This window comes from Astatotilapia calliptera, unplaced genomic scaffold (assembly GCF_900246225.1).
Source record: "Astatotilapia calliptera unplaced genomic scaffold, fAstCal1.2 U_scaffold_29, whole genome shotgun sequence".
Classification (NCBI taxonomy): Eukaryota; Metazoa; Chordata; class Actinopteri; order Cichliformes; family Cichlidae; genus Astatotilapia; species Astatotilapia calliptera.
The window spans coordinates 40,687-65,418 of record NW_020535766.1 but is presented as its reverse complement, the minus strand read 5'-3'; the positions used below and the strand labels follow the sequence as shown (position 1 = coordinate 65,418).

Genomic DNA, 24,732 nt, shown 5'->3' with positions numbered 1-24,732 from the left:
ACAAGTGCAAAGGGGGTTATGAATACATCCTTGTAGTCATTGACCATTTCACACGCTTCGCCCAAGCGTATGCCACAACTTCCAAATCAGGTAAAACGGCTGCAGACAAAATCTTTAATGACTATGCTTTAAGATTTGGCTTTCCAGCACGAATACATCATGATCAAGGTGCTGAATTTGAAAATCATCTGTTTGCACAACTACGCGACCGCGTAGAGAGCGCAAGCCACCAAAGATCTTCACATATGATCGGCTTGGTTCACCAGCTTGTTATAACCTGAGAACACCATCACATCATACACACTTCATGGTTCCACGGACTATTCAGGCATACTGCCACTGATAACTGTATGGACTTGAGTGAAAAGAAACATTGTGATCACACACGAAACACATTACTGAACAGAGACAATGTACTTACACTCCACACCAACCACAAGGAAATGGACTGTTTAACACAGAATTCATATTCAAAGTGACTTTTGGACATTGAACTGATTCATATTGTGCTTGCAGCTTAACAGACACATCCAAAGCACACCACATGGCTACGGCCACTTGTATCACTCTCATGGACATTTGTCAAAGGAGAGAGTGACTGCTTTGACAAGCTGCACTAAAATGACTTTGTTCTCAAGCCAGCAGCAGACTGTGTTAATGTAACTGCATGGACACTGTAATTCATACAGACTGTATGAGAACACTGAAAGACTTTGGGTGATAACCCACACTAAAGAATGTATGAAAAGAGTTCCAGCTTGTGAAACTATTTTTGTAGAGTACATATAAGGTACAAGAAACAGTTATAGTATGCAATGGTTTATTGGTTTTGGTGATATTAATGGTCATAACTCCACGTTTGTGCTAAATGTTAAACATTTGGATGTTGAGGACAACATCTATTCTGAGGGGGAGTATGTGGTGGATCATAAATTTGATTAGTTTTGAAGTTGTACATCTCTGTTCCTTACATTTCATGTCATGCCCTTATTAATGTTTTATTGGTTGCTTTGACTGTTTTCGAATAGAATATGCAGTGGGAATATAGAGGGAGATAAGTAGTGAAAGTTTTGCCTGGGTTGATTGTGCGTCGATCCATTGCTAATGCCTCAGGGCTCCAGTAGGTGGGTTCGCGCGCTTCCTCCTTCACTCAATACAGACGAGTGAGAGCTGCGTGTCTGTGCCGTTCTTTCACCTCTCCTCACTATTTCCCCTGTTTAAGGGCACAACATTGTAACATCACATCCTGTAAGCAGAGTCTGCCTGTGTCTTTTCTCTGGAAATGAGCATTTCCAGCCAATATAAGTAATTCATGGCTGGAGAGAGTTGGTAGTCATATACAGTGGGGCAAAAAAGTATTTAGTCAGCCGCCGATTGTGCAAGTTCCCCCACTTAAAATGATGACAGAGGTCAGTAATTTGCACCAGAGGTACACTTCAACTGTGAGAGACAGAATGTGAAAAAAAAATCCATGAATTCACATGGTAGGATTTGTAAAGAATTTATTCGTAAATCAGGGTGGAAAATAAGTATTTGGTCACCTCAAACAAGGAAAATCTCTGGCTCTCACAGACCTGTAACGTCTTCTGTAAGAAGCTTTTCTGTCCCCCACTCGTTACCTGTATGAATGGCACCTGTTTGAACTCATCATCTGTATAAAAGACACCTGTCCACAGCCTCAAACAGTCAGACTCCAAACGCCGCCATGGCCAAGACCAAAGAGCTTTCGAAGGACACCAGGAAAAGTATTGTAGACCTGCACCAGACTGGGAAGAGTGAATCTACAATAGGCAAGCAGCTTGGTGTGAAAAAATCAACTGTGGGAGCAATCATCAGAAAATGGAAGACATACAAGACCACTGATAATCTCCCTCGATCTGGGGCTCCACGCAAGATCTCATCCCGTGGGGTCAAAATGATCATGAGAACGGTGAGCAAAGATCCCAGAACCACACGGGGGGACCTGGTGAATGACCTGCAGAGAGCTGGGACCAAAGTAACAAAGGTCACCATCAGTAACACACTACAACGGCAGGGAATCAAATCCCGCAGTGCCAGACGTGTTCTGCTGCTGAAGCCAGTGCATGTCTAGGCCCGTCTGAAGTTTGCCAGAGAGCACATGGATGATACAGCAGAGGATTGGGAGAATGTCATGTGGTCAGATGAAACCAAAGTAGAACTTTTTGGTATAAACTCAACTCGTCGTGTTTGGAGGAAGAAGAATACTGAGTTGCATCCCAAGAACACCATACCTACTGTGAAGCATGGGGGTGGAAACATCATGCTATGGGGCTGTTTTTCTGCCAAGGGGACAGGACGACTGATCCGTGTTAAGGACAGAATGAATGGGGCCATGTATCGTGAGATTTTGAGCCAAAACCTCCTTCCATCAGTGAGAACTTTGAAGATGAAACGAGGCTGGGTCTTCCAACATGACAATGATCCAAAACACACCGCCCGGGCAACAAAGGAGTGGCTCCGTAAGAAGCATTTGAAAGTCCTGGAGTGGCCTAGCCAGTCTCCAGACCTCAACCCCATAGAAAATCTGTGGCGGGAGTTGAAAGTCCGTGTTGCTCGGCGACAGCCCCAAAACATCACTGCTCTCGAGAAGATCTGCATGGAGGAATGGGCCAAAATACCAGCTACTGTGTGTGCAAACCTGGTAAAGACCTATAGTAAACGTTTGACCTCTGTTATTGCCAACAAAGGTTATGTTACAAAGTATTGAGTTGTATTTTTGTTATTGACCAAATACTTATTTTCCACCCTGATTTACGAATAAATTCTTTACAAATCCTACCATGTGGATTCATGGATTTTTTTTTCACATTCTGTCTCTCACAGTTGAAGTGTACCTCTGGTGCAAATTACTGACCTCTGTCATCAGTTTAGGTGGGGGAACTTGCACAATCGGTGGCTGACTAAATACTTTTTTGCCCCACTGTACAGTCTGTATAAGTGTTGTTTAAGATAATAAACATTTGTAAGGAGATGATTAGTAATAAACAGAGCCAGTGAGAGTGAGTGGAAGGAAGTGAGTGACTCAAGTGTGTCAGTTGGTTTGTCGTCTGTTTTTGAGTGTGGGGTAATTTTTAAAGCTAAGTTGGGAATATTTATAATGTAATTTCCAAAACGTGCATATGATCTTCAAGTTGTAGTAGATCTGCTATCACACAGCAGCTGGAGCAGTCTCAAAAGGAGGTTCGTCCACTACTGCCACCTGTGGCCAAGTGCCATAGCCTACTACTAGATTAACTTGTGACACAGCCGCAGTAGAGGCTGAGTGGCTGCACTCACATCTGGTGCATTCAAATCGACCCACAAACACGTTGAAAGAAGCAATGTGGGTTGTCAAGGCTAAAACCAATCATCAAGCAAAGTTAATTCAACAGTGTGTGAAACTGTCATTGCCAACAAAGGATATATAACAAAGTATTTTGATGAACTTTTGTTATTGACCAAATTGACCAAATACTTATTTTCCACCATAATTTGCAACTAAATGAATTAAAAATCAGACAATGTGACTTTCTGGGTTTGTTTTAAACTCATCTTGTCTCTCATAGTTGAGGTACACCTATGATGAAAAGTCTCATCTTTTTAACGTGCACAGTTGGTGGCTGACTAAATACCTTTTTGCCCCACTGTAAGTTGGAGCCCCCAGGTGTTGAGAGGCAGGAAGGGCTAAATGTATATTTCTTATTTGCATACTCAGGCTTTTAATGATTAAAAGAAACACTGGATGATGTTTAAAAGGTAAAATGTCTGTGTTTGTTTGGTGCGTTCTTCTTAGAGGACAGGCTGACAGTCTATAAGACCTAGCAACTTTCCAAAGGAGTGTGACAGCTGATTTAGCACTGACTTGAGGACAGGACTCCAGCTAAGAGGGAGAAGCTGAAAGACTGAGCATCACACTGCAGGGGAAGCTGTGGGACAGCAGGCTGAACGAAACATGTTCTTTTGATTCACATTAAAATACGTGTGAAAGGAGGGACTGCTAGGGTTGAAAATGATTAAATAAAGCTGTTTCATTATTTTTATATAGAGAATGCAATGTGCTCATAAATCAGTTGGCGCTCCATGCTTTGAGGGTCAGAAACGTCGTTCAGGGCTATGACTGATAGAGAATTGATGCAGGAGCACAGAGGGTCTCTTTGCTACATGCTTACATCACACCAGATAACGGTTAGAAGGATATTTCTGGGCCAAAGGGAGTCCAAACAGAATCTCCCGAACTAGATAAATAGAATCAGGATCATATTAAATAATCAGGGCTAGGCAGAGAGTTGTTTTTGTCTCTGTTGTTCCAGAAAAGGAGCAGGTAACGAGGGACGTGAGTGTAAGAAGGAGGCTCGAAGGGAGACCACAGGACGGCCACATCGGTTCCAGAAGATGATCGTCCTAAAAATGTGTTATTGTTGGGGTATAAAACTGCACATGTAAAACTGTATGATTCAGGGTCATCCTGAACACAGACTGCTGCACTCGGTTTGGGCTCACGGGGGTTACTGACCTTGTTATCTGAAACTGTAGCTGTTCTTAATGTGAGCATCAGTGGAGCAGCTACACCAGTACAACAGGTCAGCTGTAAAACTGAAGAACGATGACAGAGACAGTCCCCGAACCCTCAGGTGTACTTCACCTCAGCCATCACAGGCATGCAGGCCCACACACTGTGATTGGATGGTTGGGACACATGCAGACTCTGATTGGCTGTTCTCTTTTTTGAGCTGAAAAAGAAGTCTCATAGTAAAAACAAAACAAAACAGGAGTGACAGAAAGAAATGGGGAAAATATTTTGACAACTGTTATTTTTCATTTGTTCCATCACTTATACAAAAATCTTTTCTTACAGAGAGGAGACATTTAAAAAAATCATAAATCTGATATATATCGCACACTCATGCCTTGTTTAGGACGACAAAGCATCATATTCACAGAGTGTTTTTAATACAACAACAATCCAGCTTTATTATCTGTCACATACAGGATCACACAGAGTACAACATGCAGTGAGATGTTCTTGTGTCCGTGTTGTGGACAGGCTGCAGACGTAGCCGAGCCATTCCAGGGCCTTTTGGTTTGTAGCATGAAGGGTCTAGCAAGGACCCTTACTGGATACTGCATGGGAATCGAACTTGCGACTCCCGCTCCAAGGATGTGCAGTCTTACCACTGCACATCTTTTTTGTTTTTTAAACAAACATTCTGTTTGTGTGTTTTCTCAAACAGGAGACATTAAGATGTTTATGGTTTTCAGAAAATCAGCTGCAGCTATCCAGATAAGAACGGACACATGAAGATGAGGTCACTGTGAAAACACACAAACATAAAAGAAAATCATGTGCACACCTTTGATGGAGATTGTCTGATCAAAAAGTGAGCAGCCTGTTGTGCAGCATATGCGTTATTCCATGAATGAACCACATTCTGTGGATGTTGGCTGCGCTGGACATCAGGAAACCAGAAACAGGAACCTTATAAATGCTAAAAAAACAAACCCCCCCACTGTATCCTTCTGAAACATCTTAGACCTCGATGGTCATGTGACCACAGAAGTATTCAGGGAGTCGGCATTTCTCAGACTAAACATCAGCGAACAAACAAAGAAAAGAAGTTTTGGTTTAATCGCTGAATCTTATCACAGAGTCTCGGCTCCTCTTATCTCTCTGGGCTGGTGAGGGCGCACCAAACATCAGCTTCCAAAGAATTCACTGCCTCCTAAAAACTGTTTCAAAAGAGAGAAAGAAATCAGGGACAAAGCTGAGGTCAAAGGTCAGAGACAAGGAAGTAAGCGAAGATGCAGTGAGCTGGAAAACTTGTGACCAGCACCGACGTTATTGGACTTACTGCTCCACAAATCTGTTTGGTCCTCGTTTCCAAAAGAAAACAGCTTATTAAATAAAACCTCATGAAATCAAATCACTTCTATTCAATGTTTGTTATTTTTTAAGTATTTCTTTATATTTATGAAGGAAACCTTCAGTGATGTCCACCAGTAAAATGCTTTTATGTGTATTTAGCTGTGAGTGCAGACAGACCTGCAGGCCCGTATTTGTGCACATGGTACTCTGCTGATTCTGAAATGTTGTTGCACTGCTCGCCTTAGGAAAGAAGCTGCACACATACAGCTCAGCGCTGGTGGGGAAGGGCTGATGGACGACCTCATGTAAACAGAAAGGAGGTGGCACCATGCAGAAACCCTTTGAACTGCAGGGTGGTGGGAGACGAGCAGCAGCACAAAGACACAGAGTGCAGACGTGATAGTGACGTTCCTGCCATTCCCTCTGACACAGGCCCCGCCCTGCTGGGTACGACACAGGCCCCGCCCTGCTGGGTACGGAGCAGCCAGAGCTCCTGGGATTCATTCAGAGCTGAGGAATATTTAATGACTGCATTTAAAAGACGCTCCCTCCCACCACGCCACAGCCATCACTCGCGTTGTAAAGACACATGAAAATAGCATCACTGCAGCCAAAGTGACCTGTTTTAGCCTCGTAGGCTTGAGCTCTTAAAGCAGCAGCTGTCAACTGCTCAACCAATGAAAAAAAGAAAAGTCAAATATTTTCACTTTGAATCTTCTTTCTGTGAAGCTGTCCATGTGCTGCTCACACTTCTGCAGCTGCAGCTTGTATTTCTGAGCGAGGGCTGGGGCGTGAGCGGGATTTCCCAGCTGGCTGCTTGTTTTTGAACACAGCACAGAGGAGCAGATGGAGGCATTTAGAAATATTCCCAAAGCAGTCAGGCCGGTCTTCTTTTCATTTGATCTCAGTGTGAATAAAAGTGATGGAGCAGTTTTGTTGTTAGGATTGAAAAATGATTCAATTGTTTATCAAAGATTTAAATGAAGCTATTTCATTACTGTATTTCTACACAATGCAAATGTGCTCATAGACGAGTTGGTGCTCCGTGTTTGAGGCTTTAAAGCTTCGTCCAGCGTTACTGCCTGGATTTGAAATGTTGCAGGATGATGTCGAGTGCAGAGGGTTTGCAGCAATGCTCACACAGACACATAATAATGGTGAGAATAGTCTCTGAGTCAGGACGTCCCAACAACATATCCTGAACTACACTGTGGATCTAATGGAGGCCATGGAGGGAGATGCTTTTCTTTCCTGTCTCTCACAGGAGAAGGAGCAGAAACCAGGCGAGGTCAGACTGAACGGGGAGGAGTCACAGCAGACTGTGTGGTTCTGGGAGAAGACGGCCATAATAATCTTTGTTACTGTCACATGAGCTGTACGGCCCAATGAGGGTCATCCTTGGTGTGAGGCAGACTGTTGTGTCATTCATTAGAGGCAAATATAACTGAATCATTAAGCACAAACAGTTAATTTCTCTTTATATTAAGCAATTTGGAGTAACTGATAAATGAGGTAAAAATTATTATAATGGGAGTTATTTATTTTCATAGGCAGACATTTTTGTCTGTGTGTACACAAATTCACGCTTAAATGTGTGAGACAGTTTGTTTCTGCAGGCTCTGGGGCGTTTAATGCCTTGAGGTTAGAATCAAAGCGTAGACATGGATGCCAAAGTTTCTGTACAACTTTTAAAAAATGTCCTAATTTTGTCCGTCCATTTGCTTCCGCTTACCCTTTTCAGGGTCCCCTCCGCAAACAGCTACCTTATCGTGGTGGAGGGAGTTTGTATGTCTCAGGGATCCTAGGGGCTAAGTTTTCCGGGGGCATTTGTCACCTGGTGGCGTCTTCCATGGCAAATTGGTCCTGGGTGAGGGACCAGACAAAGAGCGAATTGGAAGACCCTTATGAGTATTTCACCGAAAGAACCGTTTATCCTGACTGGAACAGGGTTAACGGGGCCCTGCCCTGGATACAGGGCCAGGGAGGGTGCCTGTGGGCGAGCATCTGGTGGCCGGGCCTTAGTCCATGGGGCCTGACCAGGCACAGCCGGGAAAGGGGACATGGGCTCATCCCCCTGAAGGCCCACCACCCACAGGAGACGCCGTGGGGGTTGGGAGCATTGAGTGCTGGGCGGCGGCCAGGGGCGGAGGCCCTGGAGGACTGATCCCCAGCTACCAAGACTGGCAATTGGGACATGGACTGTCACCTCTCTGGTGGGAAAAGAGCCTAAATTAGTGCGTGAGGTTGAGAGGTAAAAGCTAGATATAGTCAGGCTCACCTCAATGCATGGATTGGGGTCTGGAACAAGTCTTCTGGAGAGGCGCTGGACTCTGTCTCAGTCTGGAGTTGCCCCTGGTGAGAGGCGGCGGGCTGGGGTGGGTATTCTAATATCCCTTCGGCTTGCTGCCTGTATGTTGGGGTTCTTCCCAGTGGACAAGAAGATTTGTTCCCCTCACCTTCAGGTCGGGAAATGGGTCCTGACTGTCATCTGCACTTATGCAAGTGGCAGTCCAGAGTACCCAGCCTTTTTAGAGTCCCTGGGCGGGGTGCTGGAAGGTACTCCGCCAGCGAGACCTGGAGGGGCATGATTGGGAGGAACGGCCTCCCTGATCTGAACCCGAGTGGTGTTTTGTTACTGGACTTCTGTGCAAACCACAGTTTGGCCATAACGAACACCATGTTCGAACATAAGAGTGTCCATAAGTGCAAGTGGTACCAGGACGCTCTAGGTGGCAGGTTGATGATTTTGTAATCGTACCACCAGACCTGCAGCCATATGTTCTGGACAATAGGGTAAAGAGAGGGGCTGAGATGTCAATTGATCACCACCTGGTGGTGAGTTAGATCAGGGGTGGTGGTCCCCATTTTTCTGAACAGGGACCAGAGTATGTGTTCCAACTACAGGGGGGATCACACTCCTCAGCCTCCCTAGGAAAGTCTATGCCAGGGTGCTGGAAAGGAGAGTTTGCCCGTTAGTCAAACCTTGGATACAGGAGGAGCAATGCGGTTTTCGTCCTGGTCGCGGAACACTGGATCAGCTCTTTATCCTTTCAAGGATACTTGACAGCGCGTGGGAGTTTGCCTAACCCATCTACATGTGTTTTGTGGACTTGGAAAAGCACTTGTTCCTGGTGGGTGATGGGCTCCGCCAGGGCTGCCCTTTGTCACCGATTCTGTTCAAAACTTTTATGAACAGGATTTCTATGTTGTTAAAGTGAATTGTTAAATGTTGCCATTTTTATGCTTACCATGTCATCTACATTGTTTTAACTTTGTGATGAAAGGAATTCCTTTGTCCCCCTCCACAGCCTCTCGAGGTTCGGGGGGGGCTGTAGTGTTTTATCAAAAGCACATCCTTGTGAAGGTCTGTTTGATGTTTGGTAAGTTTCCTGCCCTTTGTATGGCTTCACTGTGGCTTCACACCCATTGGGTGTGGGGGAGACTACCAGGATGTTGTAGAAACAGTTGTGATCAGGAACACACACACACACACACACACACACACACACACACACACACACACACACACACACACACACACACACTCTTACCTGCATACACACATATATACATACAGTGCCTTGTCTTAGAACCATGTGGGCGTTGCTTTGCTGTGATGTGTTTTGTGTGAACTGTTTTCCCAATAAAAGGCAGCAAGTGGAGGCCGGATTTGCGGTCATTTTGTGGTAGATACCAACGAGGCCTCCCTTGCAAGTAAATCGATCGATCGCTGACTGTCTTGTTTTCTTCATGATGAATAAGTCTCGAAACCAGTGGGGCTTGTGGAAACACAGACCCAACATAGGTGCAGCCAAGTATTGGAGGGCTTTCACGTAGGTGGCTTCAGGATTTCTGCTTTTCGTGGATTAGGTGGTTCTGTTGGCTTCATCAGGTGAGGGCCTCCAGCTCGCACTGGAACAGTTCGCGGCTGATTGTGAAACAGCCCAAATGAGGATCAGCACCTCCAAATTTGAGGCCATGTTTATCACCCGGAAAAGTGTGGAGTGCGCACAGGTCGGGGACGATTTCCTGCCACCAGTCGAGGAGTTTAAGTATCTCGGGGTCTTGTTCAGGAGTGATGGGAGAAGAGAGCGGGAGATCAATAGACAGATTGGTGCACCGGTCTGTAGTGGTGAAAAGAGAGCTGAGTGTAAAAGCGAAGCTCTCAATTTACCAGTCAATCTACGTCCCTACCCTCACCTACGGTCACGAGCATGGGGCAGTGACTGAAAGAACAAGATCGTAGATACAAGCAGCGGAAATGAGCTTCCTCCGAAGGGTGGCTGGCCTCCGCGAAGGGCTCAGAGTAGAGCTGCTGCTCATCCACATTGACAGGAGCGAGTTGAGATTGTGCTGGCATCTGATAGGATGCCTCCGTGCGCCACCTGGGTGAGGACTTCCGGGCATGTCCCACTGGAAGGAAGCCCAGGGGCAGACCCAGGACACGCTGGAGACATTATACCTCTCAACTAGCTGGGGAATGTCTTGGTGTTCCACCGGACAAGCTAGAGGAGGTGGCTGGGGAGAGGGAGATCTGGGCATCTCTGCTTAGGCTGCTGCCCCTGCGACCCGGCCCCGGATAAAGCGGAAGAAGATGGATGGTCCTAATTTTAATTCTCTGTGATGTTATAAAGTTCAAAAAGACTTAAATCAAACTTTTCTGATGCCCACATTCAGCCTCGAATACATCTGGAGCATCCTTGCTATATGAAACACCACAGAAGAAGAACAACACTGAGCAGATGAAAACTTAGAAAGTTTTTATTTCACAGTTTATCAATATAAAAATATAAACCTATAAGATTTGACCTCATCTGTGTTCCCTTTGCAGATCCAACCAATGAACAAAGAGAAATACTGAACAGCTCATAGAGTGAAGATGGTCACAGGTCAGTTTGAGACAAACAACTTTAATACTTCAACACTATAATATGGTTTTATGACTAAACTGAAGGCATGCTTGTGTTCTTCTTTCATGTAGTAAAATTAATGTGACGCTACAGATATATTTTATAACACATCTTATAAATAAAAAAAGGACCTCCAGAAAACACAAGAAAAACCAGGACAACCACAAGAACTTTGGCCCAGGATGGAAATCGCTCTGTGGAGAAGCACAAAGAACAACATGACCTTTGACTGAATGAAAGTGATGTCAGATGTTTCTACAGTAGGTGTTTGTTGTTGACCTTTGACCTGTAGCTGTACATCACTCCGACTCATTTCACGTCCATGTTCTCTAATGGAGCAGGTGTAGGTGGCGCTGTCAGACAGTTGGAGGTCAGTCAGGATCAGGCTTAGATCTCCAGTATCCAGACCGTCAGTCTTCATGGATGTTCGGCCGCTGTAACGCTGGTTTTGATCTTTCAGGTCGTCTCCTTGAAGCTGACGCTGGTGGACGGTTGGAGGACTGAGGTCGTAGCGACTCCACACCACTGTCGGGTCAAACAATCTTAAGGTGTCACCCTGACAGGGCAGGATGCACAATTCTCCCTCATACAGCTTCACGGCTGAGGCATGCTGTGAAACTGAGGACATACAGACAGAAACTCCATGTGTTTACTTGAAATAAAGATCAAGAGACAGGTGGCGTAAACTCAGGAAATCCACACACACAAATTATCAACTATTGAAGCACAGACAAAGTTTTCAGGTATTTAGGTTACATGCACTTCTCTCCACGACAACTAGATGTCCCCACACTCTGTGCTGACTCCAATGAATGATCAGAGCTGCTGAGCCTGTTTGCAGACAGAGGAGGAGCTCCTGCTGATCCGTGTGGCACTAAAAAGCTCTGATAACGTCCATCCAGCAGCTGATAACAGGGACATTTGGTGCCATGTCAGAGCTGCACAGTCAATCATCCGTTTGGCTCTTTAGTTTGAAGAGTTCAAAGCAGCAGCAGAGAATCTAAAGTGTGTCACACAGCACCAAGTTTCCTTTGGTCACATATGAAATGTGAGTCCGAGCTTCAGCTACACAACAACACACACAGCAGCTGATTGTAACACGAGCTCATCTGAAAGGCACCAAGAAGAATCCAGAGATTTGAAAGTTGCTGCTTTGGATTGTTAGTTTGATCTGAATCAGAATCCAGTGTTTGATGGAAATCTCCTCCTGCTGCACGTCAACACATTAAAGAGAGAGAGATGAAAGAAAAGCTGATGATGAGAGCAGAGAGAGGAAGGTGTACTTACCGTGCAGGAGGATCACAAACACCACAAACATCTTCATGTTCCTGTCAAACTCAGAGACTCTTTAAAAGCCCTTCAGGACATCAGCTCACAGCAGCTTCACTTTCCTCTGCTGATCATCTACTGACACTCTCACACTGCTTCACTGTCACAGCTCAGAGTTCAGCTTCACACTTTGTTAAAGCACATCTGTGGAATGAAGTCCGACCGGCCACAGATCACTTCTGAGGAAAGACGAGGACGTCGGCTTTCCTCCTAGTTTCACGCCCGAGCGCTCAGGTTGGAGGCGGCTGCTGCAGCCTCACCCTGACACGCACAAAGCTCCGCCTCCAGTCCTGACCATGAAACATCCACTGTAGCTACAATGATGCAGATGTGACCCTCAGCAGCTGGATTTCCTCTCCATAGATGTGTTTCCATGCAGATCATGGACATAAAGCAGCTCCAGGATGAAGAGTGTGAAAGAACTTCTTCCACTACAGTATTCATTACAGCACTGTGGCACTCCACAAACCCTCACACTGTCTCAATCCCTGTTTCCAGTTTGACTGAGAGAAGGCCTGAAGCTCAGCCAATCACAGGACAGGAAGTGATCAGCTGACACAGTGATTTGAAGCTGTCAGGGTGAGGCTGCTTCATGCAGGTGTGAAACTATGAGGAAGCTGAACGCCTCCTCTTTCCTCAGAAGTGATCTGTGGCAGTCTGCCATCATGTTTGGCTGCTCACACTAAGGCTACGTCCACACCTACTTTGGAAAACTGAGATTTTCTGTTTGTGTTTTTAAAGAAAATCTCGCCAAAAACGCAGTCAAACACGGTCAAGAACATGTCAAATCCACGCCGTGTAGAAATGTTGGCCAATCAGGAGTCTAGAAGCCTGGGAGGGAAAGAGTGAGCAGGTTTGATGCAAACCTGAAGTACTTCTGAAAAGTGTTTGTGTTTTTAAGTGCCTTCATCAAATGTTAATGACCAAAAACAGTACTCTGGCTGCTGTAGACTCACAACTTAGGAATGAACAAATGCATACAACATGCATAAATTTAAATTAAATACAAATTAAATTCATTAAAAACCGTCAACGACGTGGCGTCTGGATTTAGGTTGTGAGAGCGTCTGTGTTGACTCTGTTCACTCTGACGTCTTTGTAAATGGAGGGACAGTAACTGTGTGTGTACATGTACGTGTGTAAAACTGCAGATAGATTAACAGCAACAGTATTTTGTGTTTATCCACCATTGTAGAAATTCATCTCATGTAAACAACATGAGATACACAGCGGCACGTCAAAAAAGGCGCACACCTTTGACGCTGCGTGACTAAACCTCGTCAACACGTAAAAGCAAAAACTGAGTTTTAAAAATCTCAGTTTTCAGTGATCGAAAACGGCGTTTACGTGTGGACGAAAGGTGCAAAAGCATAGAAAAGTAGCAGTAAGTATTTAAGTACAATTTTCAGGTATCTGTACTTTACCTGAGTAGTTTTTTTTCTAACTACTTTTTACTCCCTACAATTTTAAACACATATCTGAACTTTCTACTTCTTACATGTGTTGTGATTTTCCCAAGTGCATTATTACTGCTTTTGCTATAATGGTCATATTTTATTAGAAATGTATTCGAATTTTTTATTTTGAGTTATTACAATCAGAACAGAAAAGAAAAAGAAAGAAATTGGTGAGGAAGTTTACAGAAGGAGAGGGAGAGAAAAACACTGAGGATCTGCTCCAAACCTGCCTAAAAAAAAAAAAAAACCCAAGCAGGGGCCTGACAGAGCCAGGGGGGCCAGGCCCCACCAAGCAGCCATTAGCCAGAACACACCCGAGCACCAAGAACCACCAACTCACCAGAGGATGGGGGCACCAGCCACAGACAGAGAGTGTGGTGGGGGAAATAGTGTCAGTTTTGATAGTTTATTAGAGATTTCCATCATGAATTCATTGTGGAAACTGAGCACAAGTTAAAGACCAAACACAACTAAATGTGTTTATCATCCAAATATAAAAGGGTGTTCTAATAATATGTGGCTTACACGCCTGTTAAAACCTGCCTGGTGACAGATGACACTGACAGTAATCTGCTGATGATTGAACTGCAGATTTAATGCAGGAATATTTCCTGTTTGAACTCTTCAGGGACCCGTGTATTTCCTGAGCAAACACTCTTCTCCTCATGCTGCTGCTGTGCTGGCAGCTTTAAGATGCAACAATAAATATTTCTATTGATTTGCACAGAAAGCTTTGAAAAAGCAACAGAACAATAAAAGCAGCAGCAGCTCTGACTGTGTTCATACCAACTTAAATATGTCAAAGTCAGGTTTCTGTTTAAAACACTGAATGTTTGAGTTACAAATACACAGATTTAACTACATTAACTTAACTGTGGTGTAAAAACTGGATTCATTGACTGCTATGTAGCAAACATAGAGCTCAGTTTAACACACAGAGTAGAAAGGTCTGTATAAGAATGAAGCTGCTGATGCAGGGCTGTACACATGTTCCTGTTTAGAGGCAAAGTCGCCCTCTACAAAGTAGCAACAGGAAATAGAAACATAGTTTTATTGTCCTTCTTTTTCTTCTGGTTCAAGCTGAATACAGTTAGAATAAAAAGTTAGACTAAAGTTTGTACTCACATATACTGATATGATTTTATCATTATGTTAATACAGCACAAGCTTCAGTTAGCTTTGCACAAAAATACAAACATTGTTCCAACTTCCTGCTCTGACTCGGCCTCAGGATGTCTAGAAGCGAGAATCAAGCGCACCCAAAGGAAACAAGCGCACCAGTGGTCACGTGCTCAGCACACAGAGTGGGAATGACTGAAGGAGCTGCTGTGACGCAGCTATGATGCAGTTTTGTGTGACTGAGTGAGTTGATGGATCTGTAAGTGTTCTTACTTTGGCAGATTCATTAACATGATGCTGATTATAATCTGGCTGTAATCTCCTGCAATGACTACAATCAGCGGGATGAGGAATAAAGGACTTTTCTATGGTTTCCTTTAGCTGTTGCTAGCTTGCCATATTTATGCCTCACTATTAGCAACTTGGAAGACATGCGCTATTTAGCCAATTCTGGGTCTGCAGTGACCCCTTGTGGACATTGTGAGATAAGATAAGATAAGATAAGATAAGATAACCTTTATTAGTCCCACACGTGGGAAATTTGTTTTGTCACAGCAGGAAGTGGACAGTGCAAAAGTTATGAGGCAAAAATTATAATACAATAAGAATAAATACAGTACACAGCTGTACAGAATAGAATAAAATAATATACTATATACAGTAGAATAAAATAGAATAAAAATATACAATAAGATAAAAATAGAATACGAATGCTATATACAACTGAGTAAAAATACAACGATGACAGAAAGGATTATTGCACTTAGTATTATTGCACATGTGTGGATGTGTGTGTTTGTTCAGTTAAAGTCTTTGTTGTGGAGTCTGACAGCAGTGGGGAGGAAAGACCTGCGAAATCTCTCCGTCCCACACCGTGGGTGCCGCAGTCTCCCACTGAAGGAGCTGCTCAGTGCTGTCACAGTCTGCTGCATGGGGTGGGAGATGTTGTCCAACAGGGATGACAGCTTAGCCGCCGTTCTCCTGTCACTCACCACCTCCACTGGGTCCAGAGGGCATCCTAGAACAGAGCTGGCCCTTCGGATCAGCCTGTTCAGTCTCTTCCTGTCCCCAGCAGAGATGCTGCCGCCCCAGCAGACCACACCATAAAAGATAGCAGAAGCCACCACAGAGTCATAGAAGGTCTTCAGGAGTGGGCCCTCCACCCCAAACGACCTGAGTCTCCGCAGCAGGTACAACCTGCTCTGCCCTTTCCTGTAGAGGGCGTCTGAGTTATGAGTCCAGTCCAGTCTGTTGTTCAGATGAACACCAAGGTACCTGTAGCTGTCCACAGCCTCAATGTCCATACCCTGGATGTTCAGTGGTTGCAGTGGAGAATGCTTGTGCCTGCGGAAGTCTACCACCAGCTCCTTGGTTTTACTGGCGTTGATCTGGAGGTAGTTCAGCTGGCACCAGTCCACAAAGTCTTGGGTCAGACCTCTGTACTCCTTGTCGTCCCCATCAGTGATGAGGCCGACTATTGCAGAGTCATCAGAGAACTTCTGCAGGAAGCACTGGGTGGAATTGTGGGAGAAGTCTGCAGTGTAGATGGTGAAGAGGAACGGAGCCAGAACCGTTCCCTGTGGGGCCCCCGTACTGCAGACGACCCTGTCCGACACACAGCCCTGAGTCCTCACATACTGTGGTCGGTCGGTGAGGTAGTCCAGGATCCAGGTAGTGAGGTGATGGTCCACTCCAGAGTTCTCCAGCTTGTCCTTCAGAACCGAGGGAAGAATAGTGTTGAAGGCACTGGAGAAATCAAAGAACATGATTCTCACAGTGCTTCCAGCGGTCTCCAGGTGAGCGAGGGAACGATGTAGGAGGTGAATGACGGCATCATCCGCTCCAATGCCAGGCTGGTAGGCAAACTGAAGTGGGTCCAGTGATGAGCTTGTTAGGCGCCGAAGCTGAGCCAGGACCAACCGCTCCAGGGTCTTCATCAGGTGGGATGTCAGAGCCACCGGCCTGTAGCTGTTGAGGTCCTTGGGGCGTGAAGTCTTTGGCACTGGTACAACACAGGAGGTTTTCCAGAGCTGTGGGACTCTTCCCAACCTCAGGCTCAGGTTGAAGAGGTGCTCCATCACCCCACACAGTTGGTCCGCGCAGGACCTGACGACCCTCGAGCTGATGCCATCTGGACCCGCTGCCTTCTTGCCATTAATCCTCCTCAGTTCCCTCCTAACCTGGGTGGTTGAGAGAGACAGGCTGGAGCCTTGTGTTGAGTGTGTATTGGATGCTGTTGTTGGGGGTGGGAGGGAGTGAGCAGGGTGAATAGAGGAGGTGTGAAGTGTCTGAGGTGGAACAGCAGCAGTGGGGGTGGGTGAGTCTGCAGCCGATGTTGCAGACTGCCTCATGGCTGAGTCAAATCTGTTGAAGAAATGATTCAGTTCATTTGCCCACCTCACATCCCTCCCAGGCAGAGAGTTCTGCTGTTTGTGGCCTGAGATGGTTCTGAGGCCTCTCCAGACTTCACCAACGTTGTTTGTTGCTTGTGTTGAGTAGATGATGTGTTGTGATTGTTTTCCTAGTTATCTATGACTCTACTAATGATAAAATTGCCCATTTCTGTTTCCAGAAAACCATGTTTATAGTCACACGTGCTGTTTACTATAAAACAAGAAGTTCAAGTTTGGCTGCACCGAATTCAGATTAAGCCTCACAAACATTTTCATGTAAACAAATCTTTTGTGGGACTTAATTAAAGACAATTAACAAACTCCTGGACTGCTGCAGTCTCTCTGACAGAAGACTTAGACCAGACTTGTGTCCCCAGTATAAATATATTTTACAAACATCCTTCAAAGAGCCACTTTTTACTTTCTTATTTGAAGTACATTTCAGAGCCTCTACTTTTTTACTTTTACTTGAGTAAAGAAGTTGAATCAGTACTTTTACCTTTACTGGAGTATTTTTAACAGTAGTATTTGTAGACTTATGTCTACAAAGTCTATTTGTGGACTTCATTACTGAATGTCTGTACTTTGCCAACTTTCCTCATCTCCTGATGTGTTTACCTGTCCAAGCTGCACAGGTGAGTCTGTGAGGTCAGCAGGATTCAGCCTGAAGCCTCTGCACTGAGACAGCACCCTGACCCTCACACTCAGCTTTTCATTCTGCTTCTCAGGCACGTGCAGGGGGGGGGGCTAGAGGGGCTTGAGCACCCGCCCCTTTCCTGGTGGGTGCCCAAAGTGCCCTTTTGTTGAGGCAACTTTTAAAAAAAAATTATTATTATTATTTATTTTATGTGTGTGGGCGTGCGGAGTCCTGTCTGTGCCCCTCAACAATAATATTTAACTATTAATCGCAGTTTTGCTAAATAAAAGGATCTGGCTTGCATCAGTCACATGATCACTATTAACCAATGATCGCCCTCGACGGCAGAACGCGCTGGTTACGAGCCGGGAACGAGCTCACAAAGAGCACGCGCATTTTTAGCGGTCCGGAGCTGTAGGAGAAACACAAGTTAACTCAGAGACACAGACTGATGCGACACAACCAGTAAGTAGGTGTACAGCGTACACTGTAGTGTGTAGCACACAGGAGTATTAGCTTATTACGTACACGTTGGTAAGCTGTCTTGTTGCAACTGACGAACTGAAACAAACGAGCGTGCTGTGTGTGCAACAGCGTGACAAACATTACCTGTCCTTTTATTAACTGCACAGGTAGTGCTGGTCATAGCTGCTGGCTACCTGTGTAAGGCTGTCATGGGTCTGTAGCTCTGTCACCGTTTTAGGGAACATATTTAGTTTGAAAGTATTTAGAACATATTTAGTTTTAAAGTAAGTTTCCGGGCTTTTCCTGCCTTTCTGGAGGGATTATATTTCACTAAAAAACGATCTAATATGCATGTCCACATAATTATGCATTATTATAATTATAATATATTAAAAACACACGCTGTATTTTAAAGAACATACATTAAGAAGCAGATTATATTAGATTTATATTTTAAATAAGACAAAAGTTGGATGTTACAGCAGTAAAATGATTGTATCTCTACAGTTTAAACATGTAATAAGCTTTGCCTCTGCACAGAGTGGATAGTGAAACACATGGAATCATCATAAATACATTATTTCATATTTATTACTCCCCCCTCCTCATTGCTTTATTATTGTAGCTCTAGTAATAAATAATGATGCAGCTGTGGAACAGCCACAGCAAAAGATGTTTGGTGTGACGGGCGCACCTGCAGACACACAACTATGCAGTGAGTGACCCCCGTGCAGCAACACTTTGGTGCAGTATGAGTTGTGTTAGTTTCACACACACTGCACACACAAATATAATGACTCACACTTCTTGTTCATATATCTCACTCATTCATTTGGACTTTGGTGAAATCCATTGGTTCTACTTGGAGCACATTTAGTGAGCTTTTGTACAACACAGTTAAATTCTGTCTTTGTCACATTTCTTTGTTTTCCTGCTGCTGAAGGCTCCATGTGACTGCTGAGGGCTGCTGGTAGTTCTACACAGGAAGTGCTGATTGGACCAAACCCAGCACAGCCCTCTCATTGGGGGCCCATGTTTGTGTTGTTGTTGGATGATTGTTGGTATTTGTGTTGCCCTCATGTCTCACACTGCTCTGATCAGCCAGTATTTAAGTCCTCTTTGTTTCTTGTGGGTCGGCTCACTTTGATTGTGTTGAGCAGTTAGTTTGGAGTGAAGTTGTTTGACTTTAGTTCTGATCAGCTGACCTCTCTGAGGCCCCGTGTCACTTCCTGTTGGATATTTGTGCATTTCTGGCTAAATAAAAGACACATTTTCCCAAAATGGCCGCTGTGTTCTCACGTCTGAGCGGCTCGCTCCATCACACTCGCTCACGCCCCAAAACGTGAATGTGATATAAGCGTGCCCTGAAAGCTGAATACAAACATATAGCAGGTCACAGCAGTGTGGAGAATATGAAGATGAGCTCAGACAGTCAAAGATTCTTTTCTATGGATGTTTTTCAGGAGACGTTTGGTCCCTGCAGGAGTTTGAGGCTCAGACCTGAACAGTTCACCTCCTACCTGACGCACAGCGTGGGCTTCAGCTCACACACACCTGTACAGGTACACAGCCACAGTGAGGAGCCCAAGACCTCTGATTGGTCCACAGCTCTTTCCACTTTATATTCATGATGTTTGTGATGTTGCTGGTTTGTTCACGTGTTATTTCTGCAGATGATCCAAACTGATTTAGTTGTGTGATAAATTTACAGGATGTGTTGTTGCTGTTGAAGGAAGCTGGAAGTCCTTAAAATGTGCTCTGATGTTAACAAACTGTCCCTTAATATGAAGAAAACCACATTTATGATTTTTATACATCAAAAAGAAACTGAAGGAAAATGTGAAACATTCAAACTGAAAGAGTTTATTTATTTCAGCTGCTGTGATTGATCACAGGTTACCATGGAAACATTAAAGTGGTTATTGAGTGAGTATCAAACAGAGGATGTATTAAGCTATAAGGCCTGCAGATCATTTACTGCTCTACTTCCTCACATGTGCGACTGTGTGGAGCTGTGGGGCCGGACTTTAAAACTACAAAAAGATCAATGCAGGTTGTTAACGAGGCCGGGTTCTCTGATCACAGCGATCCTCTGTTTCTAAAGAAACCACATTTATGATGTGGTTTCTTTTCAAACCATGCAAATAAAGTTTAAAGTCTCCGTGTCTCCAGACTGTGTCCACAGTGTTTCAATGCAGCAGAGTAAATCTGATTTACTGGCAGCTTTTTGTCCTTTCACTGAACAAAAAGCTCCAACAGAGATGAAATGAAGATGTGTTTCTATCGTTGCTTCATGATGGAATAATGCTGACATCAATAAAAAAATGGGACTTTTGGTTGACAGTGATATTTGTGAGGGACACATGTGTGAATGTTGTTGTTGTTTGGAGGCTCGGGCAGCTTTAATGAGAAGAATGGAGGCCAGGCATATATCAGCACTGCTGCTGCCTGAGCCTGTTCACTCCCTGCTTGGTGTCCACACTGTGGAACACTTTGGTTCTCAGCACGTTTCTCCAAGTCCAACAAACCTCTGTGGACGGCCTTAAATGTACCCGCAGTTCTCTGGATGTTCAGAGCTGAGAGTGTAGAGCAGATCAAACATCACACCAACATCTGTGGCGCTCACCCAGACCCTCAGACATCTGCTCCCTCCAACCGGACAGCTGCAACTGATCCAGGGACTGTCTGCTCCTCCATCATCCCTCTGATACAGAACTCCCCACAAGCTCTGCTGTATGAAGGAAACTATGGACACTATGGAAACAGTGTGACGTAAATCAGAAAGAATATCTCAGAGAATATCACTGAACAAACATAATAACACAGAAACAGTAAAATAATCCCTAAAATACCAGATAATGTCCAGTTTAATCAAAAATTACTATCAGACAGTAAAGAGGTAAAAACACTGCTCACATCTGGAGCTTCAAAGCATCTGTTCAGATAAACAGCATGTTCATATGGACCTCCCCTATTCTATTCTATTCTATTCTGTTCTGTGCTCAGTAACATCGAGCTGTCAGGACTGTCATCATCAGACGGATCAAACTGGCACTTGATGTCTGTGAAGAATCATTGGCTGTATGTCTGTCTCTCAGTCCTCCAGGACATGGTAGACTAAGGAGCTTGGAGTCACAAAATCTCACAGCTTGGCTCTTGTGATTAAGCAGAGGATCAAAAGGGGGTACACGGCCCTCTTAGGGACCCTATTTAGGGCTTAAATATCTGGGCCTTTCTCCACCAATTGCTCTCAGAACTGAAGGTTCTTGATGAAACGTCTTCAGGAAACTTAAGTAAGTCCAGTGGCTTTTCATTTCAAGCTCCTCAGACTAATATAGGCTGTAGTTTTTCTTCCATGGAGCTGGAATTTATTTGATGCTGTTTCTCGGCCTCCTCTGCTCTGTGTACGTCTTTCTTCTCACTGACCGTGTATCAGTAACTGTGTGTGAATATGAGGCTGCTGTTGATGCTGGTCTCTGTGGCATTTCCTCTGAGGATATCTGAGTGCTGCATGATTGAACAAGTACAGTTTGATGATCGTTCTGAGTGAACATGTGACCTTCAGAGCCTGATCAGTCCTGGACGCTTCAGCCCGATCAGTTTTATTTCTGTCTGCTTGTGTCGAGCCCACATCAAGTCAGAACTTTAGTTTTTTACAAAGACATTCAGAGCTCTGTCTTCATATTATTCATATTTTTGAGGCCCTCAAAGTAAACATTTGTGCTTTTAAATCATTCTTCCAGCATTTCTGATCAGATCATGTCTTCATCAGAGACGTGAAACTTTCAGAAAAACTCACTGAAGCTTTTTTTAAAGTTACAAACCAATCACATCTAGTCACGACCACATAAGCACATCGACCCTACAGACCACATGTGGTTATGATGGATCGATCATAGTGTGAATAAACTACAGCAGTTTGGTGTTGGTGATGTAGAGGAGCAGAAACCTGCGTTTTTGTTCATGTTTCATCTGCTCTGATCGTTCACTGCAGGAAGCTTCACCAAGTGCATTCTAGGTAAACTTTGAAGACTCCTGTCAGCAGATGGGACAGATGAAAGGTCTCCTTTTCACCTCCATCAGATACCAGGATCATCTTCAGCTGTGACTAGGTCATTTTTAAAAATACAATAAAATTAATAATATGAATTTACTGAGTCAGAATGATTTTATAGTTTATATGGAGGTGTGCATCTCTTCATTCAGAGGTCACTGTGATTGGCTGGAGGTTGGAAGATGACAGCAGTGGACAAAGACGCTCTGTTTGCTCGTCAGGCCCTCTTCTTGGCTGCAGTGGTTATTATTATATTTACATGCTTCCAGCTCCCGTTTCTGCTCGGTGACAACTCGTACTTTTCGACTCTCCTTTTCCTTCCTCCCTCGCTCACAGACACATAACCTAAACCAAGCTGAAGGACTTTCACTCTCCGCTGTCGTCATCAGACGGATCAAACTCTCTCCTGGCCTCTGCATCCCTCTGTCCTTTCACTGTCTCCCTTTTCTTTCCGATTGAATACCAAACGTGTCCTGCTGTCGCAGGGCTGCCCGACACTCACGCCGATGCTTTGGGCGTCTGTTCCTCAGGCCAGCAGGCTGGCCTCTAGACCTGGTCGGGATCTTCCAGACCCTTCTTCAGTTTCTCACCCTTCTCTGCGCTCATGCTTGCTATGCCTTACCTGTGTTAGGATGCCTGGGTCGTTGACCCAGGGTTTGAGTTTATTATAATATTTATCTTTTCTAGTCTTTGGTTTCTTTGTTAGAGTTCTTTCTTATGGTTTATGTCTCTGTGTAATCCTTAGTTGCTGTCTCCCCTGTCGGTTATATCCCCGTGTCCAGTCAGTGTCTGCCCTGGTCCCACGTCTCTGTTCCCTCTGTAGTGCCTGTCTGTGTGTCTAAAGTTCAGTCTGTGTTATGTTTCCTGTTTTACTTTGAAAGTCCGTGTCTCATATAAATGCGTCTGGTTTTGCTTCCTTTGTCTCGTCAGGCCTGATTTGCCCCAGCTGTGTTTCCCTCCTGTTACCCATTCCCTGGTTGCTCCTCTGTGTATTTGAGCCCTGTGTTTCTGTGTCCGGGTCGTGAGCTACCGTTTTCTATGCTGTGTTCTGTCTGCTCGCCTGAGTTTATTTGGAGTCTCAGTTTTGTTACCGTTTTTGAGTTGAGCATTAAAGCTGTTTTGAGTTTACATTGTGCCTCTGAGCGTCTGCACTTTGGGTCCCCCATTCCTGCCTGCACACAGCCTTCACATAACAACCTGTGCCATGCATCAGCTTTAACGCTCATGTTCTTCTCCCTGTAGACCAGAACTCTGCTGTGGTGACATCACTTTCTCTCTTTGGGGTCCTGCTCTAATCCTCGTCACAGCTGGGTTCAGTTCTGCTGAGACGGGCCATCGGAGTCCAACCACCAAACATCTGTCTATATTCTGCTCATCAATAACTCGTCTTCATTCTTTCTATTGATCTGTCCTTACTGAAATGACTCCACCCTGATGACTCCACCTGTGGCTCAGCAGGTAGAGCGGGTCGTCTGCTGACTCCTCCCACTGGCGTGTTAGTCTCGTACCAGAAGAAGCTTTGAAAACAAAAATTTTAAAGTGTTGAGCAACAAGTGTCACAGCTTTTTGAATGTATCAACTTCTTTAAAACATTCGGGCAGCCGTCGAGCTTTAAGTTGCATTTAGTCGACAAAAAGTTCCCACTTTGACAAACATGAGGTCGATGACCCCCTACGAGCAAACACTTAACTTAATCATTCAGACTTTTAAGTTAGTTTAACTGGTTTACTTCTCTTCATAATGTTGAATCAATCTTAATGTTTCTGAGCTCCAGTTGGCACAGCTCTCTCTTCTTCTGTTCACAATATGAGCTCAGATGGTTCCAGTCACTGCTCTTCTCTCACAGTGGGTGAACCTGACAGTGTTACAGTCGTCGCCCACAAACTAAACACACAAGAATCTGTTTCAGACAAACACTTTAGTAACACACACACACACACACACACACACACACACACACACACACACACACATCCCTGTACCCTGTAACATTTCATGAAGTGATGGCAGTGAACATTTCTGAATCCCAACCATAACACAACAAACAAAGTAAACACAGTGATGACATCAGAAGGTCCACACTGACTGACGTGTCTCCTGTACATGTTCCATGTTTGATCCTGATCACTGATGTTTAATGACTCACGTGACGCTCTGACAGGAACAAAGAATGTAGAAAAACCTTTAAGGAAACCTGAGGAACAGTGAATCCACTGATGACACTGTCACGGCGGGGTGCGCCGATAAGTTTAGTTTACAGGACCCAGAAGCAGACACTTCTGGAGTTGCTGACTGAACAGAAGATGATCCTTTATTTAGATGTTGGCACATGAAACAGCATGAAGCTATGAAAACTAAGGAAACTGTGAACACTCAGAAAACTAAAGGACTAAGAAGTGAAAATACTACAACAAAGTATGAACACTGAGTAAACTATGACGTAACACTATGGGGATGCAAACAGACGACCTGACAACGAAACATAGAAAACAGAGGACTTAAACA

General features: G+C 44.6%; 2 protein-coding genes across 3 annotated transcripts in view; both read right to left on the bottom strand.

Annotated features, from left to right (window-relative positions):
- LOC113017925 (uncharacterized) overlaps nt 1–24,732 on the bottom strand; it is a 203,616-nt gene that overhangs the window by 144,551 nt on the left and 34,333 nt on the right. The gene's annotated exons all lie outside the window — the stretch shown is intronic.
- On the bottom strand, nt 10,641–12,321 carry LOC113017922 (myelin-oligodendrocyte glycoprotein-like). 2 transcript variants are annotated; one of them, XM_026161022.1, is made up of 3 exons: nt 12,061–12,321; nt 11,053–11,391; nt 10,644–10,967 (listed from the first exon to the last, which is right to left on the bottom strand). In XM_026161022.1, the coding sequence occupies exons 1-3, from the start codon at nt 12,095–12,097 to the stop codon at nt 10,861–10,863; spliced, it is 483 nt and encodes a 160-aa protein (XP_026016807.1). In that variant the 5' UTR covers nt 12,098–12,321; the 3' UTR covers nt 10,644–10,860. The 2 variants fall into 2 exon arrangements, with proteins under 2 accessions (XP_026016806.1, XP_026016807.1); XM_026161021.1 differs by having other exon boundaries at nt 10,641–11,391.

Coding starts and splice junctions, on each gene's coding strand:
- LOC113017922 (XM_026161021.1), bottom strand. CDS start 12,097: ATGAAGATGTTTGTGGTGTTTGTGATCCTCCTGCACG. Junction 11,392..12,060: donor GTTTGTGATCCTCCTGCACG/GTAAGTACACCT, acceptor GTATGTCCTCAG/TTTCACAGCATGCCTCAGCC.